Source organism: Lipotes vexillifer, unplaced genomic scaffold, assembly GCF_000442215.2.
Source record: "Lipotes vexillifer unplaced genomic scaffold, Lipotes_vexillifer_v1.1 scaffold517, whole genome shotgun sequence".
Classification (NCBI taxonomy): domain Eukaryota; kingdom Metazoa; phylum Chordata; class Mammalia; order Artiodactyla; family Lipotidae; genus Lipotes; species Lipotes vexillifer.
This window is the reverse complement of record NW_006786711.1, coordinates 758,867-782,690: the sequence shown is the minus strand read 5'-3', so window position 1 is coordinate 782,690 and position 23,824 is coordinate 758,867. Positions and strand designations below refer to the sequence as shown.

The 23,824-nt window shown below is 43.8% G+C and overlaps 1 protein-coding gene across 2 annotated transcripts in view; it reads left to right on the top strand.

Moving 5' to 3' along the window:
* Window positions 1–9,621: 9,621 nt before the first annotated feature.
* The window catches only part of SERPINE2 (serpin family E member 2), a 28,115-nt gene continuing 13,912 nt past the window's right edge, over window positions 9,622–23,824 (top strand). The window contains exons 1-3 of one of the 2 annotated variants that reach the window (XM_007459341.1): window positions 9,622–9,903; window positions 12,924–13,151; window positions 18,890–19,087. In XM_007459341.1, coding sequence (XP_007459403.1) covers window positions 9,645–9,903; window positions 12,924–13,151; window positions 18,890–19,087 — 685 coding nt within the window. In that variant the 5' untranslated portion in view covers window positions 9,622–9,644. The remainder of the gene's footprint in view (window positions 9,904–12,923; window positions 13,152–18,889; window positions 19,088–23,824) is intronic. The other variant, XM_007459342.1, reaches the window with a different exon arrangement.

The window sequence follows — 23,824 nt, the reverse complement described above, 5'->3', positions numbered from 1 at the left end:
TTTATCATTTGCTCATGTGTTCTATGTAACAGACATTTTGTTTTGTAAAAAAAGAATTTATAAGGTTGAAAATAAGCTTCATCTTTTGTGACCAACTATACTAGGCTCCCATTGTTTAATCGATGAGCGTTTGTTCAGTGAAGGAGTCTGGCCACAAGTGCTTTTCACAGCCTGGGGAGGTAATGTGAGTGATGGCAACTGGTGGGGAGCAGAGGGGGCATGTAGGAAAGCAAGGGCCCAGCTCCTGGGGCAGTTGCTATGCAGGATGTCTGCCGTGGGAATGAGGGCCCTGTGTTACCAGAACACCCATTCATTTTCCTTTTTCCTGAGAAGAACTCTAAATCTAGATTGTATGTGACACTGTCTAACTTTTAGTTGCTTAAAATATTTCTACAATGCCTTGTCTTCCAAACCAAACACTTGCACAGCTTGATTAGGCCTCTGATTTAACGTCTGCCCAATGGCAGGGCCCTAAATGAGAGCCTGTGGGCACCAGGATTCTAAAGTGCCCTGGCCCTGCTTTCTGTGAGCTTCCAGTCTAGTTGGGAGAAAAAAAAAACATACTTGAAAAACAAAATGAGAGGTGTAGATAGGAAATGCTATGGGAATTCAGAGAAGGGGGTGGCTAACCCCATCTGGAGAAATTAGGGAAAGCTTCCCACAGGCCACAGAAGGAGTTGGGGGAAGCCCTGGTGTTCTAGGTGGAGAGCCAAACTCAGCTGAGGATCTGAGCAGCAGATCAGAGTATCATCTGTCTAGAAGTGATGGTTGAAGCCATGAGGCCTGTAGAGAGTGTGTTTCTTTAATGCCTGCCACTGGCAGGTGGTACATTTATATAGGTGGTAGGGATGCTCTCTGAGTCTGGCATTTCAAAACTACCAACCCATTGTTTATAACACTAAATCTTACTTAAAGCTCAAAGCAGCACCCAAATACTTCAAAAACATTCCCCACACTGGAAAGGAAAGGTTTGGAGTAAGAGAAACTAGAAGTCCATGGGGAAAGAGAAGCCCACATATGGAAGGATATGCCTGTGGTAATGGCTTTATTTATAGGTATATGATCTCCCTCCAAGGATGGCCTAAAGTAGAGACTTTTTCACTGTTAAGAAAAGATTATTCAAGAAATTGAAATATTATATAGATTATGATTGTCCATATTAATGCTATGTTATACATTTGAGCAACATGTCTATTCCCTCCCTTATTTGAAAGTTTAAAGTGTAATTTCTCTTAAAAAATAAAACAGGGTGTTATTATGTTCTTCCCATAATGAGAATCTCTTCATTCTAGAGAATAAGCATTTCACAGCCTAATAACTCCAACAGTTATTTCATGTAAAAGACTATCTATTTGGACATGAATATGTGTTAATATTAGGAATGTTCTCAGCCTATAATAATGTATGGATTAATACCCACTTTCCTGCCTACTTAACTTTGGAGAGAAGTGAAAGCTTAGTCTTGGACATGTACACAAGCCAGGTGAGTTTAGACCACTGAGCATTTAGCCTAGGAAACTGAGACCAAGAAGAAGTTATGCCCAGAACGTAAATCAAAAATAGCTCTGATGATTCATTTGGAGATTGGTTCAAGATGGTGGGAGTGTAAGGACGTGCACTCACTCCCTCTTGTGAGAGCACCAGAATCACAACTAACTGCTGAACGATCATTGACAGGAAGACACTGGAACTCAGCAAAAAAGATTCCCCACATCCGAAGACAAAGGAGAAGCTGCAATGAGACGGTAGGAGGGGCGCAAGCACAATAAAATCAAATCCCATAACTTCTGGGTGGGTGACTCACGAACTGCAGAACAATTATACCACAGAAGTTCACGCACTGGAGTGAAGGTTGTGAGCCCCACCTGGGGGTCCGGCAACGGGAGGAGGAATTCCCAGAGAATCAGACCTGAAGGCTAGCGGGATTTGATTGCAGGACTTTGATAGGACTGGGGGAAACAGAGACGACACTCCTGGAGGGCACATAAAAAGTAGTGTGCACATCAGGACCCAGGGGAAGGAGCAGTGACCCCATAGAAGACTGAATGAGACCTACCTACCAGTGTTGGAGGGTCTCCTGCAGAGGTTGGGGGCAGCTGTGGCTCACCGCAGGGACAAGGACATGGGCAGCAGAAGTTCTGGGAAGTACTCCTTGGCGTGAGCCCTCCCGGAGTCCACCATTAGCCCCACCAAAGAGCCTGTAGCCTCCAGTGTTGGGTTGCCTCAGGCCAAACAACCAACAGAGAGGGAACTCAGCCCCACCCATCAGCAGGCAAGCAGATTAAAATTTTACTGAGCTATGCCCACCAGAGCAATACCCAGCTCTACCCACCACCATTCCCTCCCATCAGGAAGCTTGCACAAGATAGCCTCATCCACCAGAGGGCAGACAGCAGAAACAAGAAGAAATACAGTCCTGCAGGCTGTGGAATGAAAACAACATTTACAGAAAGAAAGACAAAATAAAAAGGCAGAGGACTATGTACCAGATAAAGGAACAAGATAAAACCCCAGAAAAATAACTAAATGAAGTGGAGATAGGCAACCTTCCAGAAAAAGAATTCAGAATAATGATAGTGAAGATGATCCAGGACGTCAGAAAAAGAATGGAGGCAAAGATCAAGAAGATGCAAGAAATGTTTAACAAAGACCTAGAAGAATTAAAGAACAAACAAACAGAGATGAATAATACAATAACTGAAATGAAGAATACACTAGAAGGAATCAATAGCAGAGTAACTGAGGCAGAAGAACAGATAAGTGACCTGGAAGACAGAATGGTGGAATTCACTGCCATGGAACAGAATAAAGAAAAAAGAATGAAAAGAAAAGAAGACAGCCTAAGAGATGTCTGGGACAACATTAAACTCACCACCATTTGCATTATAGGGATCCCAGAAGAAGAGAGAGAAAGGACCTGAGAAAACATTTGAAGAGATTATAATCGAAAACTTCCTTAACATCGGAAAGGAAGTAGCCACCAAAGTCCAGGAAGCACAGAATCCCAGGCAGGATAAACCCAGGGAGAAGCATGCTGAGACACGTAGTAATCAAATTGACAAAAATTAAAGACAAAGAAAAATTATTGAAAGCAGTAAAGGAAAAATGACATATAACATACAAGGGAACTCCTGTAAGGTTAACAGCTGATTTCTCAGCAGAAACTCTACAAGCCAGAAGGGAGTGGCATGATATACTTAGAGTGATGAAAGGGAAGAACCTACAACTGAGATTACTCTACCCAGCAAGGATGTCATTCAGATTTGACGTAGAAATCAAAAGCTTTATAGACAAGCAGAATCTAAGAGAATTCAGCACCACCAAACCAGCTCTACAACAAATGCTAAAGGAACTTCTCTAAGTGGGAAACACAAGAGAAGAAAAGGACCTACAGAAACAAGCCCAAAACAATTAAGAAAATGGTAATAGGAACATACATATCGATAATTACCTTAAATGTGAATGGATTAAATGCTCCAACCAAAAGACAGAGGCTCACTGAATGGATACAAAAACAAGACCCATATATATGCTGTCTACAAGAGACCCACTTCAGACCAAGGGACAAATACAGACTGAAAGTGAGGGGATGGCAAAAGATATTCCATGCAAACAGAAATCAAAAGAAAGCTGGAGTAGCTATACTCATATCAATAAAATAGACTTTAAAATAAAGAATGTTACAACAGAAGGAACGACACTACATAATGATCAAGGGAACAATCCAAGAAGAAGATATAACAATTATAAATGTATATGTATATGTGCACCCAACATAGGAACACCTCAATACATAAGGCAAATGCTAACAGCTATAAAAGAGGAAGTCAACAGTAAGACAGTAATACTGGGGGACTGTAACACCTCACTTACACCAATGGACAGATCATTCAGACAGAAAATTAATAAGGAAACACAAGCTTTAAATGACACAATAGACCAGATAGATTCAATTGATATTTATAGGACATTCCATCCAAAAACAGCAGATTACACTTTCTTCTCAAGTGCACATGGAACATTCTCCAGGATAGACCACATCTTGGGTCACAAATCAAGCCTCGGTACATTTAAGAAAATTGAAATCATATCAAGCATCTTTTCAGACCACACTATGAGATTAGAAATAAGTTACAGGGAAAAAAATGTAAAAAACACAAATACATGGAGACTAAACAATACATTACTAAATAACCAAAAGATCACTGAAGAAATCCAACAGGAAATCAAAAAATACCTGGAGACGAATGACAACGAAAACACGACAATCCAAAACCTATGGGATGCAGCAAAAGCAGTTCTAAGAGGCAAGTTTATAGCAATACAATCCTACCTCAAGAAACAAGAAAAATCTCAAATAAACAATCTAACCTTACACCTAAAGGAACTAGAGAAAGAAGAACAAACAAAACCCAAAGTTAGTAGAAGGAAATAAATCATAAATATCAGAGCAGAAATAAATGAAATAGAAACAAAGAAAACAATAAAAGATCAATATAACTAAAAGCTGGTTCTTTGAGAAGGTAAACAAAATTGATAAACCTTTAAAACCAGACTCATCACAAAAAAGAGGGAGAGGACTCAAATCAATAAAATGAGAAATGAAAAGGGAGAAGTTACAACAGACACCGCAGAAATACAAAGCATCCTAAGAGACTACAGCAAGCAACTCTATGCCAATAAAATGGACAACCTGAAAGAAATGGACAAATTCTTAGAAAGGTATAACCTTCCAAGACTGAACCAGGAAGAAACAGAAAACATGAACAGACCAATCACAAGTAATGAAATTGAAACTGTGATTAAAAATCTTCCCACAAACAAAAGTCCAGGACCAGATGGCTTCACAGGTGAATACTGTCAAATATTTAGAGAAAAGCTAACACCCATCCTTCTCAAACTCTTCCAAAAAATTGCAGAGGAAGGAACACTCCCAAACTCATTCTACGAGGCCACCATCACCCTGATACCAAAACCAGAAAAAGACACTGCCAAAAAAGAAAATTACAGACCATTATCACTGATGAATATAATTGCAAAATTCCTCAACACGATACTATCAAACAGAATCAAACAACACATTAAAAGGATCATACACTATGATCAAGTGGGACTTATCCCAGGGATGTGAGGATTCTTCAATATATTCAAATTAATCAATGTAATACACCATATTAACAAATTGGAGAATAAAAACCATATGATCTTCTCAATAGATGCAGAAAAAGCTTTGGACAAAATTCAACACCCATTTATGATAAAAACTCTCCAGAAAGTGGGCATAGAGGGAACCTACCTTAACATGACAAAGGTTATATATGACAAAGGAAACTATAAACAAGAAGAAAAGACAACCCTCAGAAAATATTTGCAAACAAATCAAGGACAAAGGATTAATCTCCAAAATATATAAACAGCTCATGCAGCTCAGTGTTAAAAAAAACAAACAGCCCCATCAAAAAATGGGCAGAAGACCTAAATAGATATTTCTCCAAAGAAGACATACAGATGGCCAATATGCCCATGAAAAGCTGCTCAACATCACTAATTATTAGAGAAATGCAAATCAAAACTACGAGGTATCACCTCACACCAATTAGAATGGGCATCATCAGAAAATCTACAAACAATAAATCCTGGAGAGGGTGTGGAGAAAAGGGAACCCTCTTGCACTGTTGGTGGGAATGTAAATTGATACAGCCACTATGGAGAACAGTATGGAGGTTCCTTAAAAAACTAAAAATAGAATTACCAGACTTCCCTGGTGATGCAGTGGTTAAGAATCCACCTGCCAATGCAGGGGACACGTAACCACAACTACTGAGCCTGCTCTCTAGAGCCCACGAGCCACAACTACTGAACCCATGTGCCACAACTACTGAACCCACGTGCCACAACTACTGAAGCCCGTGTGCCTCGAGCCCTTGCTCTGCAACAAGAGAAGCCACTGCAGTGAGAAGCCCGTGCACCACAATGAGGAGTAGCCCCCACTCACCACAACTAGAAAAAGCCCGTGTGCAGCAACGAAGACCCAGTGGAGCCAAAAATAAAATAAATAAATAAATAATTTAAAAACCTAAATAAATAAGATAAAAATAGAATTACCATATGACCCAGCAATCCCACTACTGGGCATATACCCAGAGAAAGCCATAATTCAAAAAGGCACATGCACCCCAATGTTCATTGCAGCACTATTTACAATAGCCAGGTCATGGAAGTAGCCTAAATGCCCATCGACAGATGAATGGATAAAGAAGATGTGGTACATATATACAATGGAATATTACTCAGTCATAAAAAGAACAAAATTAGGTCATTTGCAGAGACGTGGATGGACCTAGAGACTGTTATACAGAGTGACGTAATTCAGAAAGAGAAAAACAAATATCGTATATTAACGCATATATGTGGAGTCTAGAAAAATGGTACAGACGAACCGTTTTGCAGGGCAGAAGTTGAGACACAGATGTAGAGAACAAACGTATGGACACCAAGCGGGGAAAGCCATGGGGGGGTGGGGGGGGGAGGATGAACTGGGAGATTGAGATTGACATGTATACACTAATATGTATAAAATAGACAACTAATAAGAACCTGCTATATAAATAAATAAATAAAATTCAAAACAATTTAAAGAAAGAAAAACTGCTCTGATTCCGAGTTCTGCACAGCCCCTGACACTGTCCCAATGCACTTTTATGAAACTACACACAGACATCTCACAAAAACTTCCCAAATCCAAGGAGCTAAGAAAAACACCCCTGGCAGCCTTCCCCCACTTTATAATGAAACTGTTCTTTTAGCAAAAAATTCACAACCAAGAAAAATTCTGCCAAATAAGGTGGGTATTTATTTGGGAGACTGTCTTTGCTGATTTCCAAGACCTTGGAACTTAGCTTTCTCTCGTTACTGTTGTTTTCTACCCGTTTTACAGTCTTCTACATAAGTCTATATAGTATGTGGGTGAATCAACTTTAAGCTATCAGAGGCAAAACCAATTTGATGTCCTTTATGAGTATGCAGATTCAAATATTTATTCAAATATTTGCTGATCCAGGAGGATTTCTTTGGGAAGCTTGGGGAGAATAGCTAATGGCATACTGAAGGCAGATGCCAGAAGCCATCGTAATGCAAGAGTCAACAGTTCAGAGTGATGGCGTTGGTGCCAGTCACTGAATTTGGCCATTTGTAACAAAGAAGGTACATATTGTTTTATACTTATGATGCCTTGGTAGTATATTAAATGTTAAAGGGGAAGTTTATTTCCAGAAAGAAAGAAGCAGGGGAGCGGACACAATGTCTAATTTTTAGACCAAATGAGTAGAACTTCCATTCAGGATTTGGAAGCGCTCCATTATCCAACAGGCTGAAAGTAACTCGGGATTGTCGTGGTATTAGAGACAGTCCAAGGTGCCAAAGTCAAAACAGGCCACTCTGGCCATTGGAAAGCCCCAAGTGGGAGTGTATGTAGGTCACTTACATGTTTTGAATTTAGACGGGCTGCGTTTATACAAGCATTTTACAATTGAGCGCTGGGTAAGTTCTGAATGTTCTAAATTTTTTATAATGTGCTTTTTCCCCAACATATAAGAAAATTGCACCATCACCTTGAACGATGGCCTTAATGGTTCACCTTGGGGCCCTGAGTGTTTGGTAGGGTTTTGGCGGGGAACTCTGCCTCTGCTGACAGGCCTCTTCCCACCCCAGTGAATTTCACCCTGCTTGAGAAGTGTTTGGAGCTAAGAGTGACTGAGGCTCAGGACTAAATTAGTCACACTCAATAAACATTATTTTGATGCAATGAAAAAGAATGAACAAAAATAGAAAGTGTATCAGCCATCAGGTTCAATCCCACACATATTTACTGAACATCTACTTGGGTGGGAAGAAGGGCAAGTACGTAGAGAGGAAGACAAGGGAACACACGTGCCCGTTTTGCCCGATGCTGTCCTGATGCCCTTTCTTTCCCTGGAGCACATGGACGTTATTTCCCCTCGCTCCAGGTCTCCTCTCTAAAAGGCTCCCCTCTTTCTTGTTCTCTGCAGACACCCCCAACTTCCCCCATGTAAATGCACATAACAGGAGGACAAATTGCTTCCTGGGGAAACTTGTGCTGATCAGAAGCTCGGGTCTATAAGGGAGGAACCAAATTAGCCACATCTCAAATTCTGCTTTTGTTTTACCAGCTGCCGCTTCTAAGTTCTTATTTAATGAAAGTATTTGCTTTTCCATAAACACATGTAAATTTCCTACCTCTTGCTTGTCACAGCCAAAGCAAGCTCAGTAAGTGGTAATCAAGGAAGAAAGCATATTTCAAAAAAAAATCACTGTAATTGAGAATATCAGTGTAAACAACGCCATCTTCACAAACGATGAATTTGCCAATTGTTCTGCTGTCTTGTAGATTTAAGGGTGTCACTTAAATTTATTTTCATTAACAATTCATTAATTAAGAAAGTTATATATATGGTAAGAAAAAGAAAGCGTGTAGTTATAAGATAATCACAGCAACCCAAGGGATTCACTCCCTTATTTCAAACTCTCCAGTGCCTTCTTTTTTTTTTTTTTTCTTAATTTATTTGATCACACTGGGTCTTAGTTGCAGCTCACCAGCTCCTCAGTTGCGGCACGTGGACTCCTTAGTTTTGATTCGCGGGCTCCTTAGTTGCGGCTCACCAGCCCCTTAGTTGCGGCACGCAGCCTCCTGAGTTGTGGCATGCGAACTCTTAGTTGGGGCATGCATCTGGGATCTAGTTCCCTGACCAGGGATCGAACCCGGGCCCCCTGCATTGGGAGCGCGGAGTATTAACCACTGCGCCAGCGGGGAGCTCCCTCCAGTGGTTTCTCGTGACCCCTAGAATGAAATGCAAGAGTCATACCTGGTGTGACAGGCCCTTCAGGATCTGGCCCCTTTTTCTTCTTCACCTCCTCCCCAACCTCTCCCCTTCATGTCCCTTACATCGCTGGCACACCAACCTCCAACAATCCACCTTTGTTCCCACCTCAGGGGTTTCGCCCTGCCGTCCTTCTGCCTGGCACATCCTTCCCCCCTTTCTCGTCACTCAGCTCTCAGCACGCGTGTCCCTCTGCAGAGGTGGCCTCCCTGCCTGTCCTGTCCCATGCTCCCCCACTCCATTCACTCACATCACCGTGTCTTATTGTTGTGGCCTGATCCCCCTCTGAAATGACTTTATTGCCTCCTGGTTTATTTTCTGTCTCCCCTCTAGAATATAAACTCCAGGAGGGCAGGGGTCTTGGCCATCTTACTTACATTTCTATGCTCAGCACTTAGACAAGTGCCTGGCACACAGTAGGCTCTCAGTAAATATTGGTGTGATTGGATGAAGGGCAGTAACAAGGATGGAATAATGATTAGAATTGTGTCTGGCACAGAGTTGGGACCAGCAAGTGGAAGTTTCCTTCCTCTCGCTCTGCATCCCCCTAACAAAATATATATAAAGGAAAACAATCTAATCTACACTGTTGTGTCTTGAATATATTAAGACATTCAGTTACACTGAGTATATAGTAAATCATATCTAGCTGAGTACAAAGTAGCCTCCAAAAAAGTATTCATTAAATGTAGAATGTACATATTTTCTTGATTTCATTTTTCAGGTTGTCCTTTGCCAGAAGGAACCATGAATTGGCATTTTCCCTTTCTCCTCGTGGCCACCGTGACATTGCCCTCTGTGTGCTCCCAGTTCAACCCCCTGTCTCTGGAGGAACTAGGCTCGGACACAGGAATCCAGGTGTTCAATCAGATTGTCAAGTCCCGGCCTCATGACAACATCGTCATTTCCCCCCACGGGATTGCGTCCGTCCTGGGGATGCTTCAGCTGGGAGCCGACGGCAGGACCAAGAAGCAGCTCACCACGGTGATGAGATACGGCGTGAATGGTGCGTGCGCCTGGGCCTGGCTGGCGGGCCGTGCAGGAGTCCCAGTCTGGAGGGCCCCTGGCTTGGTCTTTGCTTACCACACCGAGGAGCAGAGCAGCTGGGAGGGGTCTTGCTGGTGCCCCCAGGGCTTGAGGGCCAGTCTCCTCTAAGGCACAGTGGCAATGCTAGGAGTTAGGAGAGCTGGGTTCTCGTCTCTGTTCGGTAGCTGTGGGGCTTTGGGCAGTCACTTGACCCCTTGAATGCCCCTGTTTTCTCATCTCTAACAAGAAAACTTCCTGTCTGCCCCCCCTCTATGTTGTACAGGGCTCAGAATGCATCATGGCTGTGAACGTACTTTTAAGTCCATAATCTGGGGAGGTGGGTGGGTGTGACCATGGAGGGCAGCCTGGGGTGGCCTTATGCTGATGGAACCACTCTGCGTCTCAGTTGAGGTGGCAGACACACGAATCTCCATGGGGGGTAGAATTGCATAGAGCCACACACACACGCACGCACACACACACACATACGTATGTAAAACAAGTGAATGAGCTCTGGGGACTGCACCAGTGGCAGTTTTCTCGTTGTGGATCTGTACTACCATCATGCAGGAAACTGGGTGAAAAGTGGAAATATACGGGACCACCTTGTATATTGTTTTGCAACTTCCCGTGATTCTATCATTATTTCAAAATAAAAAGCTATAAAGGAAGTTTGTTTAAAAGTAAGGCCCAGGGCTTCCCTGGTGGCTCAGTGGTTAAGAATCCTCCTGCCAATGCAGGGGACACGGGTTTGAGCCCTGATCCAGGATGATCTCACATGCCGCGGAGCAACTAAGCCCGTGAGCCACAACTACTGAGCCCGTGTGCCACAAGTACTGAGCCTGCGCTCTAGAGCCCAAGAGCCACAACTACTGAAGCTCACGCGCCTGGAGCCCATGCTCCGCAACAAGAGAAGCCCCCGCTCGCCACAACTAGAGAAAGCCCGCGCGCAGCAAGGAAGCCCCGACACAACCGAAAATAATAAATAAATTAATTAATTAAATAAATTTTAAAAAAAAAGTAAGGTCCAATAGGAATGGTTTCGTTTTCTTGAAAGAAAGCCCTGTTTTAATTACCTGTTTAAGCTTAAGAGCTTACATCTCCTAGTTCTGTCACTCAGCTTTAGCTCAGGTTTCTCACCCGAGTCCCCTTCCACTGCCCCCTCCACAGTGCTGGGCATGGGCCAGCGCCAGCCTTGGAGCCCTTCCTTGGCACCAGCCTGTGCCGTGACCTTGACAAGTCACATCTGACGTCCAGGTTTTAGTTGCTTTATTGGGAAGCGAGGACGTTTTCCCACCCATGTTCCTCCATTCCCACTGGCCATAAAGTTCTAGGAATCTTGACCATGTTGACGCCTTTGCTGGGAGAGGAGGAGAGATGGGGGTTTGCGTACTTCAGGGTCCCTTCTGCGCCCCAGTTTGATCCTTCTCAGTGTAGCCCCCGGGGGCTGCCAGCACGAGATGCCCACCTGCCCCGCTCTGTTTACAGGGCATTAAACTTTTGCATGAGTTTGCAGTTTGTTTACCTGTTGGAAGCACCAGGGGACTAAATATTTGGAACACACCGTTATGCCCTTGCTTGGAAGCCCACAGAACTCTTGGTGATTTGTAACTTCATAGTGAATCACCCACGGGGCTCCTGGCCTCTCCCAGCACCACCCAGGCCCTGTCGGCAAGCACCATTCCCAACGAGCAACTGGATTGTCGTTGTTTGTCTTCCCGCTGGACCACATTCATTTTCACTAGTGTTTTTAAAGTTTTGACAATATTGGTCTGTTGGCAAGTCCCCCCAACCCCCATCTCTTCTTCCTCCAAAATCACTAGCTGTCGAGCTGTGGAATGACTTCAGTTCACATGACAGACTCATCGGGGGAGCCCGGGTGGGTTTTCAGGCCCTGGTTTGGGCTCAGCCTCTGAGAACTCAAGACAGCGGCGCTCTGGTTGAGGGCAGAGGCAGGACAGTCTGGGGCACAGGAGGAGGATCTGCCCTGATCTCTTCTGGGCAGGAGACTGGGGACCGTGGAGGAGCTTGAAAGGGACAAGTGCCGGGATTGGGCTCTGAAGTCTGCTGGTCCCTTCGTTGTACAACGTGCCTGCCCACTCCTGCTGGGCCCGCCCCCACAGAACCCGTGAGGGGTGCAGTCTCCAGAGGTCTCACAAAGGGCCAAACCGTGGGGCTCTTACCTGCCATTACTTAAGAATGACAGGTCAGCTCTCCAGGGGACTGTCAAGGTTACTCTGCCGGTTGTTTTAGGACAGTGTCATTTTGAAAGGACCCCAAGCGAGTAAGACAGGTCTGTAATTCGAGCTCTCTGTAGGAACACATTTCATCCTTTACAACTTATTTCCCTCTTTTCCATGCTCTGAAACTAAATGGAGCATGTATGAATGGCCTGCGTAAAATAAAGCTTATGTCGCCGTAAAACGAATTCCCTTACTTTGTGAGTTTCGTATCAAGTAAAAATCACCTTGTTCTTGGATGGTGGCACATGGCCATTTTTTATAGTCTTTCGGATGCTCAACTTTATACCTTTTTTTTCCCCAAAATAGAGAAAAATCGTGTGAAATCTTTGGCAAGAAAGGAAATAGCGCTTAAGATTGTTAAGAAAGAGAGACGGCATTAGGAAGAGTCCTTTGGTTTATTCCTCCACGGCTACGTAACTGAAGAGCTTTCCAGTCTCCCTGTTGACCTGGTGCCAGGAAAGTCTTCCAGGAGAGCCAGGTCTACTTGGGGAAGTTGTGAAGAAGGCCTGGAAGATGCCTGCTTTGAGGCTAGAAGCGCAATTGATCTTTAGGGGCTATTAATAGTTACACTTCGTTCTACGCCCTCCCTTTTCTTAACAGAAGGCCACTGAGAAAGCAGATGACTTATTCTCTTGCTACTCGTACTAGTTTTGTTTCTACTGTTCTTATTTGCCACAATATAGAAGATATTAAAAAAAATAATAGCCTTCCTACATTCTTGCGGAAATATTGCTGCATTTTCTCCTTTCTCCTTCAGGAGTGGGTAAAGTATTAAAGAAGATCAACAAGGCCATCGTCTCCAAGAAGAATAAAGATATCGTGACGGTGGCCAATGCCGTGTTTGTGAAGAATGGCTTTAAGATGGAAGTGCCTTTCGTCACAAGGAACAAAGACGTGTTTCAGTGTGAAGTCCGGAACGCGAACTTCGAAGACCCTGCCTCCGCCTGTGACTCCATCAACGTGTGGGTTAGGAACGAGACCAGGGGTGAGTGGCCACGGTTCCCGGGAATGAGCGGGCGTGGTTTTCCACTTTGTGAATGAAAGCGTGAGTTGGGCTCTGAGACCGTCTCTGGGGCCTGCGTGTCCGGTGGCCCTTCTGTTGTGAAAGGCCTGGACCCGCTGACTGCTCCGCCCTTTCTCTCTCAGAGCCCCACGGCTCAGTCCGCCTTCCTACCCTTTTCCTGCTGCCATCACCTGTGCCCCCTGGGGACTTGTCTCCCCGTGGCTCTCGGGCAGCAGGGTGGAATACCGCTCTGCAGACTCTCTTCTTTCTTCGCAGCATCTCATCTCCAGAGGCCCTGCCCACAGGCCCTTGTCTGATTTGAAGGTTTTAGTGCTCATTCCTTCCTACTTCTGTATCCACATTCTCTTTGCCCAGAATGTGCTTCTCGACCTTTAAGATTCGGGATTGAGCTCTCCCCACACCTTCCTTGCCTCTTTCTTTTTACATTGAAGTATAATTGATGTACAGTATTATATAAGGTACAGGTGTACAAAGCAGTGATTCACAATTTTTAAAGGTTATACTCCATTTATAGTTATTATAGAATGCTGGCTATATTCCCTGTGTTGTACAATACATTCTTGTAGCTTGTTTTATACCTAATTGTTTGTTCCTCTTAACCCCCTGACCTTGCGATGCCCCTACCCCTTCCCTCTCCCCTCCCCTTCCTCACCTCTTGCTTCTGTCGTACCAGGAAGTAGGTGCCTCCCCCGGTTATGATGGGCATATGCTTATCCACGACTGCACCCTTCGTTAGAGCACATCCACACTATGTGATTACTTGTGCACGTGCATCTCTCCCTCCACGAAACTGAAGAAATGTCTAACATCATTGTTTTTAGCCTGTTAATTTGTAAACTTCAGGTTCAGGTGGAAACATTCAGAGGGAGAGGTAGGTCCAGAACATCGGAGGAAAGTTAAGGCTAGAAATAGAGATTTGGGAACCGTTTTTCACCGAAGGGGAGAGTTAAAGTCACAAGAGTGGAAGCAAAACAGACTCAATAAGGAGAGTAAGCCCAAAGGCAAAACTTGGGGAAACTCTGGCTTTTCGCGTCATGTCTCTCAAAGCGTGGTTCCTGGGGCGTGTGTTTAGAATGCAAATCTCTGGGGAATTCCTTGGTGGTCCAGTGGTTATGTCTAGGCACTTTCACTGCTGAGGGCCCACGTTCAATCCCTGGTCCCAAGCAGAAAAGATTCCCAAGCAGAAAAAAAAAAAAAAAAAGGAATGCAGATCTCTGGACCCCAATCTACTGAGGCAGAATCTCTGAGGCAGGGACCTAGCATTCTGCACTAAAGTAAGTCCCGCCGCGGTCTCCCTCCAGACTTGTAGATGTGAATATTTGCAAACCATGTGAGGTCCCAAAGAAAAAAAAAAAAAAAAAAAAGGAATGCAGATCTCTGGACCCCAATCTACTGAGGCAGAATCTCTGAGGCAGGGACCTAGCATTCTGCACTAAAGTAAGTCCCGCCGCGGTCTCCCTCCAGACTTGTAGATGTGAATATTTGCAAACCATGTGAGGGGCTAGAGAAGAGCCGGATGGGGAGTTCTCTGGAGGGGGGAGGCGAGCCAGCGTGTGGTTTTGGTAAACCTGTGACATCCCTTTTCAACAGGATCCTGCACGGTGCTCCCTTCCTGAAACCACGAAATGATCAGGCGGACTGAGCCGTGGGGCTCTGAGAGAGAAAGGGCGGAGCAGTCAGTGGGTCCAGGCCTCTCACAACAGAAATGCAGGAGACCAGCGAATGGGAGGGGGTTAGTGTGTTTTTCTGAGCCTGTAGGGCTAAGAACAGAGGCAGGAAGCTGATGGCCCTCAGCTGCTGGTAGCTGTATGATGTGACGTGTCAGCGCCCACCCAACCTTCTTTGCTGTGTCCTGGGAGTAGTAAGTCCCTCAGGATGCCGCCCGACCGTTTCAAACCACTTGAACACACACTGACTCAATGCATTTCTCACAGCAACTGGGGAAGGGAAAGCGATGGGGCTAGAAAAGTGATTATCAACCCTGCAGACCTAACTCCCTCTGTTAAACAAAGATTTTCTCTCTGTTTACTCTCCTGAAATGAAACTCGTCGCTCATATAACCTATGCACATGTACATAAATTTTTTAAAAATTAATATAATGCCAAACTGTAATACCAGGAAAAACAAAAGTTATTTATAGATGTAGTTCAGTAGGGAAACCCTTGGGTACAGCCACCCCTGAATACGTAACAGTCAGATTCTTAGAACAAGAATTGACATTCACATTGACTGTGAATTGACAGCCACAAAAGCAGACCGAGACAGGCACACTGCACTGGCGACACAAAAACCACGGGCTGTGTTACCATCCTTGAGGCAGTTTTTTCTAAAATGCTGCAAGACTCTTGGTAAATTTCCGAGCAAAACAAGTACAGACTCTACTTGGTTTGCGTGATAGTCACATTCCTGACAAATTCAGCATACATTAAAAGTATGCAAAATAAAAGATACTTTGTGTTTACACCGGAAAAAGAATAAGGTTCTGGGCTCAGATGACAAGGAGCAGGTTTCTCAAGAATGTGACTGTGCAGCGGGGCCTTTGAAAGCAGGATAGTTCATTGTTTGGGCTGTTTTGAACACTGCAGGATGTGTAGCACCTCTGGCCACTGTCTTTGCAACCAGAAACACTCCCACAAATTTCCAAACTGCCCGCTCAGAGGCGCTTGTGTATACGTGAGGTGTTAGAAGGATCCTGATGATCAAACTGTCCACGTGTGGAAGACTGCTGCGTGATGGCAGATCCTGCCCTGCAGAGAGTGGGGGAGCCTTTCCAGTGTGCTAGGGATGTGGTGATGGCCTGGCTGGGGCCGCCCTGCCACCTCTCTGCGGCCTCAGCCCCAACCATGCGGGCTTCCTCCCAACTCTCATACTCGCCATCCTCGCTCCAATCACAGAACCCGCCCCCCGCCCCCCTCCCCCACCCTGGTGCATCCTGCTACCTGGAATGCTTTCCTTCCCCGTTGCCCTTTGCCTATTCATTTCACACTATCTCATGAATGGAATAATAGTTACAAGCATGAGTGCCCAGTTTGAACCTCAGTTCTGCCACCTGCTGGCTGTGTACCATTAGGCAGGTTATTTAACCTCCCTGTGCCTCAGCATTCTCCTCTGTAAAATGGAGATATAGTAGTGGTACCTACTAGAATTGTTATAATAACATTAAGGTTGTTATGGGACTATAAATAATAATAAGTCATTTAGCAAGGTGGTTGGCACTTTGCAAATGTTCAACGAATGTGAGCTATTTTTATAGCCATTGGCTCAGGTAATACTTCCTCAAGGAATCCATCCATCCCTGATCTCATCCACCAGATCAGATTCCCCTCTTATTTGCCCTCACATCCTTAAGTACTTTCACTTGAAGATATTTATTACAGTTGCATTTCCAAGTCACTTATATCAGCCTCCACTTCCCTCTTATCTATAGCTTTTGGAAGGGCGGGTTTTATTTTTATTTTGTTTTTTTTTTCTTAGGTAGACATCAAAGACTGGATACATGGATGGATGGATGGGTGGATGGGTGATGGATGCATGTTTATGGCAGTTATTGATGGCAGGTCCCCCATGTGCCTCCTTGCCTCTGAACCATGCATTTCTTACACTTCTCTTTTATCCTTTCTTTTTATTTCTTTGTGCCCCCTTATTATATCTTAGTTCTACCAGTGGCAATAAGAGGCTTTATTTACCTTAGGAAAAAAGGGCAGAAGAGATTCCTTCAGACTCTCGGTGTGCAACAACAGAATAGTGAACATAGAATCTTAGGTGTGATTTTTAAAAAATGAATGACAGGGTTCTTGCTCTTGTGCAGCTCACAGTTTAGTTGAGGGAGACAGATGCTACATTTGGCTAGAATAAAATACTGCAGTGTTAACGGTGGTGCTGAGCATTGGGCTTTATGGAAACTCCAGAAGATAGGGAGGAGTGACAGAGAAAAGATATAAGAAGAGGGGACCACTGAGCCATGTCTCAAAGGCAAGTAGGAATTGGACTGGGAAATGGTCCCAGCAAAGTCAAAACACAGCCTTCGCTATTGGGAAACCAACTCTCAAGAACTTGCTATCACTGGAGCACAGAGTTCTCACTTCCTTCCCACAGGACAGAGTCTGTTCACAGATGCTGCTTTGCTTTGAGCGATGGCTATTTATATCGCATGTATTTTCCTTCCAGATCCTGATGTAAGGTGGCATTGGTGCCCCCTTGTGTATGTAATGAGCAATGATGACACTGACTTGCCGGGCGCCCTGTGGGTCAGGGAATCCTCCAAGTGTGCTTCTTTACCATGACTGACGTAAACATCTGTTTATTGTACCTCCAAATCTTCTTGAGTTTCATTTCAAAGAACTTAAAGCTCTCTCTGCTGAATCAGATATTCTTGCTTCTTTAGAAGCTGTTGGTTTTATTCTCACCATTTAATGTATTGTAACTTGCATTTACATTATGAACATTTTTTAAAAGTTGGACTAAAAGCTACACTGAACTAATTTTTAATAGCTTTAGTGTTAGTGATCTCTCTTAAAGCCATACACACACACACACACACACACACACACACACACACACACACACACACAGTTGAATCTTCAAAAACCAAGCAATAGGAACCTAAATGAAAATTCAAAGCTTTAAGCACAGGTGGCACTTTAGAAGGACCTTTGTGACTTCACAAGAACATCCTGAAATTGCAACTGTTGTGTGTGCTTCATTCCTGCACAAACAAGCTGGACCATCCTGATATCTTGTGAAGAGCATCTTCCTTAACAATTAATTATTCTAGGAGAGACCCCCGTTTCTTTTTATCTCTATAATATGAGCCTAAATGGATCCCTGACCCATAAATATAGATACCAATTTTAGTCTCAACTCTTCTTTAAGTAGCTATATAATAATCAGGGATTCCAAACTAATGCTCAACATTCCTAAAATCTTAAGAGAAATTAAGCATTTGCCTTTGATAACATTGCACAGGCTGAAGTGTTCCTTTATTTTTAACTGGGATTAAATCAACCCAGTGGTTACAACAAAGCAACACGACAACTGTTTATCTTGTGCCGACCAAAAGCCCTCACTGGCAGTCATACGTGTCAGTTATTATCAAAAACAGAAATTAATTATGAATTAAGTATAGCTTATGCAGATGAGCAAAATGTTCTTAAAATATGGGGTTTATGGGGAATTAGTTATAAAAGAATTTTTTTTTTTTTTTTGTGGTGCGCAGGCCTCTCACTGCTGTGGCCTCTCCCATTGCGGAGCACAGGCTCCGGACGCGCAGGATCAATGGCCATGGCTCACGGGCCCAGCCGCTCCGCGGCATGTGGGATCTTCCCTGACCAGGGCACGAACCCGTGTCCCCTGCAACGGCAGGCAGACTCTCAACCACTGCGCCACCAGGGAAGCCCCTATAAAAGAATTTCTGGATGAAAAGTTTGGTAACCCTAAGTAGAGGGTCTCTGAAGTCTTTTCTGGTTCTCTGATTTTTAACTTGTTTTCAGCTTTTAATTTTTAGTGAGGAAAAAAATTAGAAGGGACAACAGGATATTGTAAAAGTTCTTTTATAAATCTTTGAAATTTTAAATTTTACAAATCTTTGAATCTTAAAATTTCTCAGATTTTTCATTCCCCCCGATCCTGCAGCTGCCTTTTGCCCCCAAACGGACTGCCCGTCCTGAGTGTCCTCTGTGTCTGTTCTCTGACTGCACAGGTATGATCGACAATCTGCTGTCCCCGGATCTTCTCGACGGTGTCCTCACCAGACTGGTCCTGGTCAATGCAGTGTATTTTAAGGGTTTATGGAAATCACGGTTTCAGCCTGAGAACACAAAGAAGCGCACGTTTGTGGCAGCTGATGGGAAATCCTACCAAGTGCCGATGCTGGCCCAGCTCTCCGTGTTCCGGTGCGGTAAGTTCACACTCAGTGAGGCTCTGTCCTAGAATGGGCCAGCCGCAGAAAGGCCCTCGGGTGCTGTCACTTAGTTCAAGAGCAAATCTGCCTTTTTATTTTTTATAAAAGGCAGGGAGGAGACGGCAGGATTTTTTAAAAGCTCATGGTAAGTCTTTGCATTATTTACAAAGGTTATGTATTAATGTATAACACATGTAACGCTTTTAGGTTGAAATTTAAAGATGACGGGACAATTCACAAAATGAGAAGTATAAATGGACATGAAACATATTGCATGCATTATCAAGTCATCATTAGCAATCTTACATTACCAAATCAAAAATAAAAGTAAAAGTTAGATTTCTTTTTCGCTGATCAGATTAGCAAAAATTACGAAGATTGACAAAGCCCAGTCGTGGCTCTGGTGTGGGGGGCACGTGGGCACCCTTGGGTGCTGTTGGTGGTGGGGAACCGTGGTCTGGAGGACTTTCTAGAAGCCCCGCCTCAGCAGTCTCACGCCAAGGAATTTATAATATGAGGGTAATCATACACTAGCAAATAAATAGAAGCCATTGTAGTGGAACACACATGATAATTAGATTTATGTAAGCAGAAAGTTATATAATATGTGGTTGATTTCAGAAAACAAGTTACAGAACAGCAGATGCTGTTTCATCTCATTTATGTAAAATACTTTCTATATATTCATACAGACATGTCTTGGAGGATGTTCAATAAAATGTTAAGTGGTAGTATTTCAAATGATTATTTTTCTTTGAGTTTGAAATTTTTTTTTAAGGAACATGTGTCAGTTTTACAGTTGGGGGAAAAAGAAAATGACCCATCTCTGTAGTCGTTACCACACATGGGTAACTAAGGCTGGTGACTGTTTTTTAAACCTACTTTCGTTGATGTATCAGTGGTCCAGTTTAAGTTAAACTTCTTTTTCCTCTATAAGTTAGCCTTTATGTCTCCAATCTATATGTGGACATGTGGGTCCCAAGTATTCCTTTTGCATATACAGTGTATGTTAGATCAAGCATTGCTCAGCATTTCTCCAGCTGCCTAATTCTTTAAATTAAGAAATGACTCATGCTAGGGACACAATAAAGTCACTTTCCTTCCCCCATGTCTTTCATCAAACTTCCAGGTAGAATTTTGTCATTCACTCAATAAATTTTTTCAAGGTAATATGTATTTAAAAGCCCTGCAGAGGGACTTCCCTGACGGTCCAGTGGTTAAGACTCTGAGCTCCTGATGCAGGGGGCCCTGGTTTGATCCCTGGTCAGGGAACTAGATCCCACATGCTGCAACTAAGACCCAGTGCAGCCAAATAAATAAATAAATATTAAAAAAAAAAAAAAAAAGTCCTGTAGAAAGGTAGCATGCTAAGCAACTGAGACCAATGAAAGGCTCTTTTTGTCCAGAACTCATTCTCAGGTTACGTTGCCCAGGAAGACGTCATGGAATGCTATCATGGCCACCAGCTCCTATCCGAAGCACAGTTATTTTATTTTAGGTCAATCTTTGTACACATTCTAATAAAACAAAACGCGAGAAGGCCTCATTTACTGTATGTTTCTGTTGCTGAAAAATAATGAATAAGTCAGTAAAGAATAAATCAGCAAGGCTTCTATAGGCATTCCCATGAAAGATTAAAATGTTTGTATTTGTAGGAATGGAAGATGCTTTTCTTGAGTATATAGGATGTTCCCAGAGAGGGAGTTACATATCCAGGTGGCTTTTCAATTAAGAACTGATTTGTCTAAGAATTTGTGGTGTGCCTTATGGAAAGTAAGACACAAATACATTCTTATGGTCCAAGATTCAAACTCCACAGCTCCACAGTGTGGGAGATCTCTTCCCCCACCTTCCCTGATTCATGCCCTCCCTTCTCCACCCTCTTCTGAGCCCCCAGGAGACTGCATCAGTGGACTCCCTTTTCCCCTGGCTTCCTGTTGGTTGGCTAGTGGTGTGAACCAGCAGGTGGTGGGGTAAGGCAGGAGAGCGGGCTTGGACATTGGCTTCCCAGCCCTCTCCTTGCATCGCCAGGGCCGCAGCATCCCTCCGCCCAAGGTCTCCTGCCATTAGGACCTGCCCAAGGGCTCTTTCTCTCTGGGCCACCAGCCCCTACCCTTGGCCCTCCAAGGCTAAGGCTGGTAATGGTGCCCCACTGTTTGTAGCCCAGGGTACCATCCTTAATGGCTCCTCTGTACCCTATCCTTGCCTTATAAGTGGTCCCTTCATTAAACTCTGCTGAATTGACCCAGTTTGGTGTCCTGTCTGTTAGCTGTCAGACCTTGATTGATCTGTACTGAATTCAGAACAGAACATGAAAGTCCCCTTGCTCTCATTCCCTGCCAAGTAAACACTGTAGGTGGTCTGGGACCATCCTTCCTGCCGCCACTTTCTACAGTGTCATGGGTTTTTACTGAGTAACTTAGGATTGGAACCCAGCTCCTTCGTGGGCCAGGAGACAGAGTCCAGTGGTGTCATCTGCTCCCAGGTTTCCCTCTTTGGCCGGCAGAGCAGTTTTTCATGGAAAGGCGAGGCAGGTTTGTCTTGTGGAGAAAGCTCAGCAGTCTGTGGTGGCCCAAAGAAGTCATTTGTTTTCATGACCATAGACCACACAGCCGGTCACCCATTTTCGTCCTGTCTTATCGCAGTCTGGCCCACTCGACCAGCCAGGGATGGGAGGCAGGTGGTCCTGATAGCTGAGCCAGGCCAGGCTGCCTGAACTCACTCACTCAGCCTCTGGTGCCACCTGGCCAGTGCCTCGTGAGGCCTCAGCCAAGCCTCGCCATCTTTGGTCACTTTGCTGAAACATTGTCCTTCAATTTACTATTTTTCAGCTTTCCTGACTTTTCCTCCAAGATATCATCAAGGTCTCTGAGAGGATTTCCTTAATAACATTAAGGGAGAAGGTAAAAAATAGAAGGGGGAAACTCTTCTGACTTAAGACCCATAAAGTGTAAGCACTTTGAGGGCAGAGACTTTTCCATTAAAAACAAAAAAAGCCTTAAAAATTAGTAGAAATGTATTTCATATTCATTGCAAAGTCCTCAAATACAACAGTATATAAGGCAGAAAGTAAATGTTACTCTATATTCCCATTTCCCAGCATAAAAAGCCCTATTAAGTGCTAGGCTTTTTGAGGCTTTTCCTATGGATATCATTTGAGGCTTTTTCTATGGATATGTAAAATTTGTCTGTCCAACTTTTTTGCATACATAGGATTACACTATAATTTCTATTCTGTAATCTGTTTATTCATTAGACAGTCTATCTTGGAAAAGCTTTTATTGTCAATTCTCGTGGAACTACTTGATCCTTTATCAGCTGCATACCACTCCATAATGTTATGAACGTATCATAATACCTTAGGGATGGCCATTTACTTTTTTTCCTATAACAATACTACAGTGAGCATTCTTGTACATAAATCTTTAGATATTTGTGTCAGAACTTCTAAAGGTAATGTCCTTGGATAGGAATTGCTGTATCAAAGTTGTTACAAATTTTCTGTTTTTATGGTTATGGATTTAGATTTAAGAGACTTTTCTGCTTTGAAAAAGACCACAAAGAATTCCAAACATACATATGTATGTGTATATACATGTGTGTCTATGAATATACAGTATGTTTCTAGCTTCCACTCTCTTCTGAGTTTCCAACTCATACCTACATACCCATATTATGTCTCTAATTAGTTGTCTATTAAGTTCTGGTTCCACAGATAAATACACTCTTGCCCTTGCCATCTAGTTCTCCCCGCAGTGTTCCTTCACCCAGCAAATGGCACCAACACTCACCCAGTTGCTTAAATCACTCCTCCTTCCCCATCAACTCTCCCCAAACTCCCTTTCCACTGAAGCCTGAATATAGACTACTATATACAGTGGGTCTACTTGTTGTGGTTCTTTTTTTCAAATGTATATTTCAATTTCTACTTAAGTATAGCCTGAACAGTTCCTTAAGACTCAGAAATCCACAAAGCTGCTTGTAGTAGAAGGTAATTAAAGGGACTTTTCATGCTTTCATGCCCCGGAGCAGTCATTTATTAACAACTTCCCACATTTCGCAGTTTCTTTTTTTTTTTTCTTTTTTAATTAATTTATTTATTTTGACTGCGTTGGGTCTTCGTTGCGGTGCGCAGGCTTCTCATTGCAGTGGCTTCTCTTGTTGCAGAGCGCGGGCTCCAGAGTGCAGGCTCAGTGGTTGTGGCGCACGGGCTTAGCTCCTCCATGGCATGTGGGATCTTCGCAGACCAGGGCTCGAACCTGTGTCCCCTGCATTGGCAGGTGGATTCTTAATTAATTTATTTATTTTTGCTGTGTTGGGTCTTGGTTTCTGTGTGAGGGCTTTCTCTAGTTGCAGCAAGCGGGGTCCACTCTTCATCGTGGTCCTCGGGCCTCTCACTGTCACGGCCTCTCTTGTTGCGGAGCACAGGCTCCAGACGCGCAGGCTCAGTAGTTGTGGCTCACGGGCCTAGTTGCTCCACGGCATGTGGGATCCTCCCAGACCAGGGCTCAAACCCGTGTCCCCTGCATTAGCAGGCAGATTCTCAACCACTGCGCCACCAGGGAAGCCCGGCAGGTAGATTCTTAACCATTGTGCCACCAAGGAAGTCCCTTTTTCTCAGTTTCTAAAAATGAACTCTACCAGTGTAGGAACCTAATGTTTTCTTTGAGGAATAAAGGGCTTATTAGGAAGTGGGCTTTTTTCTCACTTTCCCATCAATTTTTCAGTTCCTGC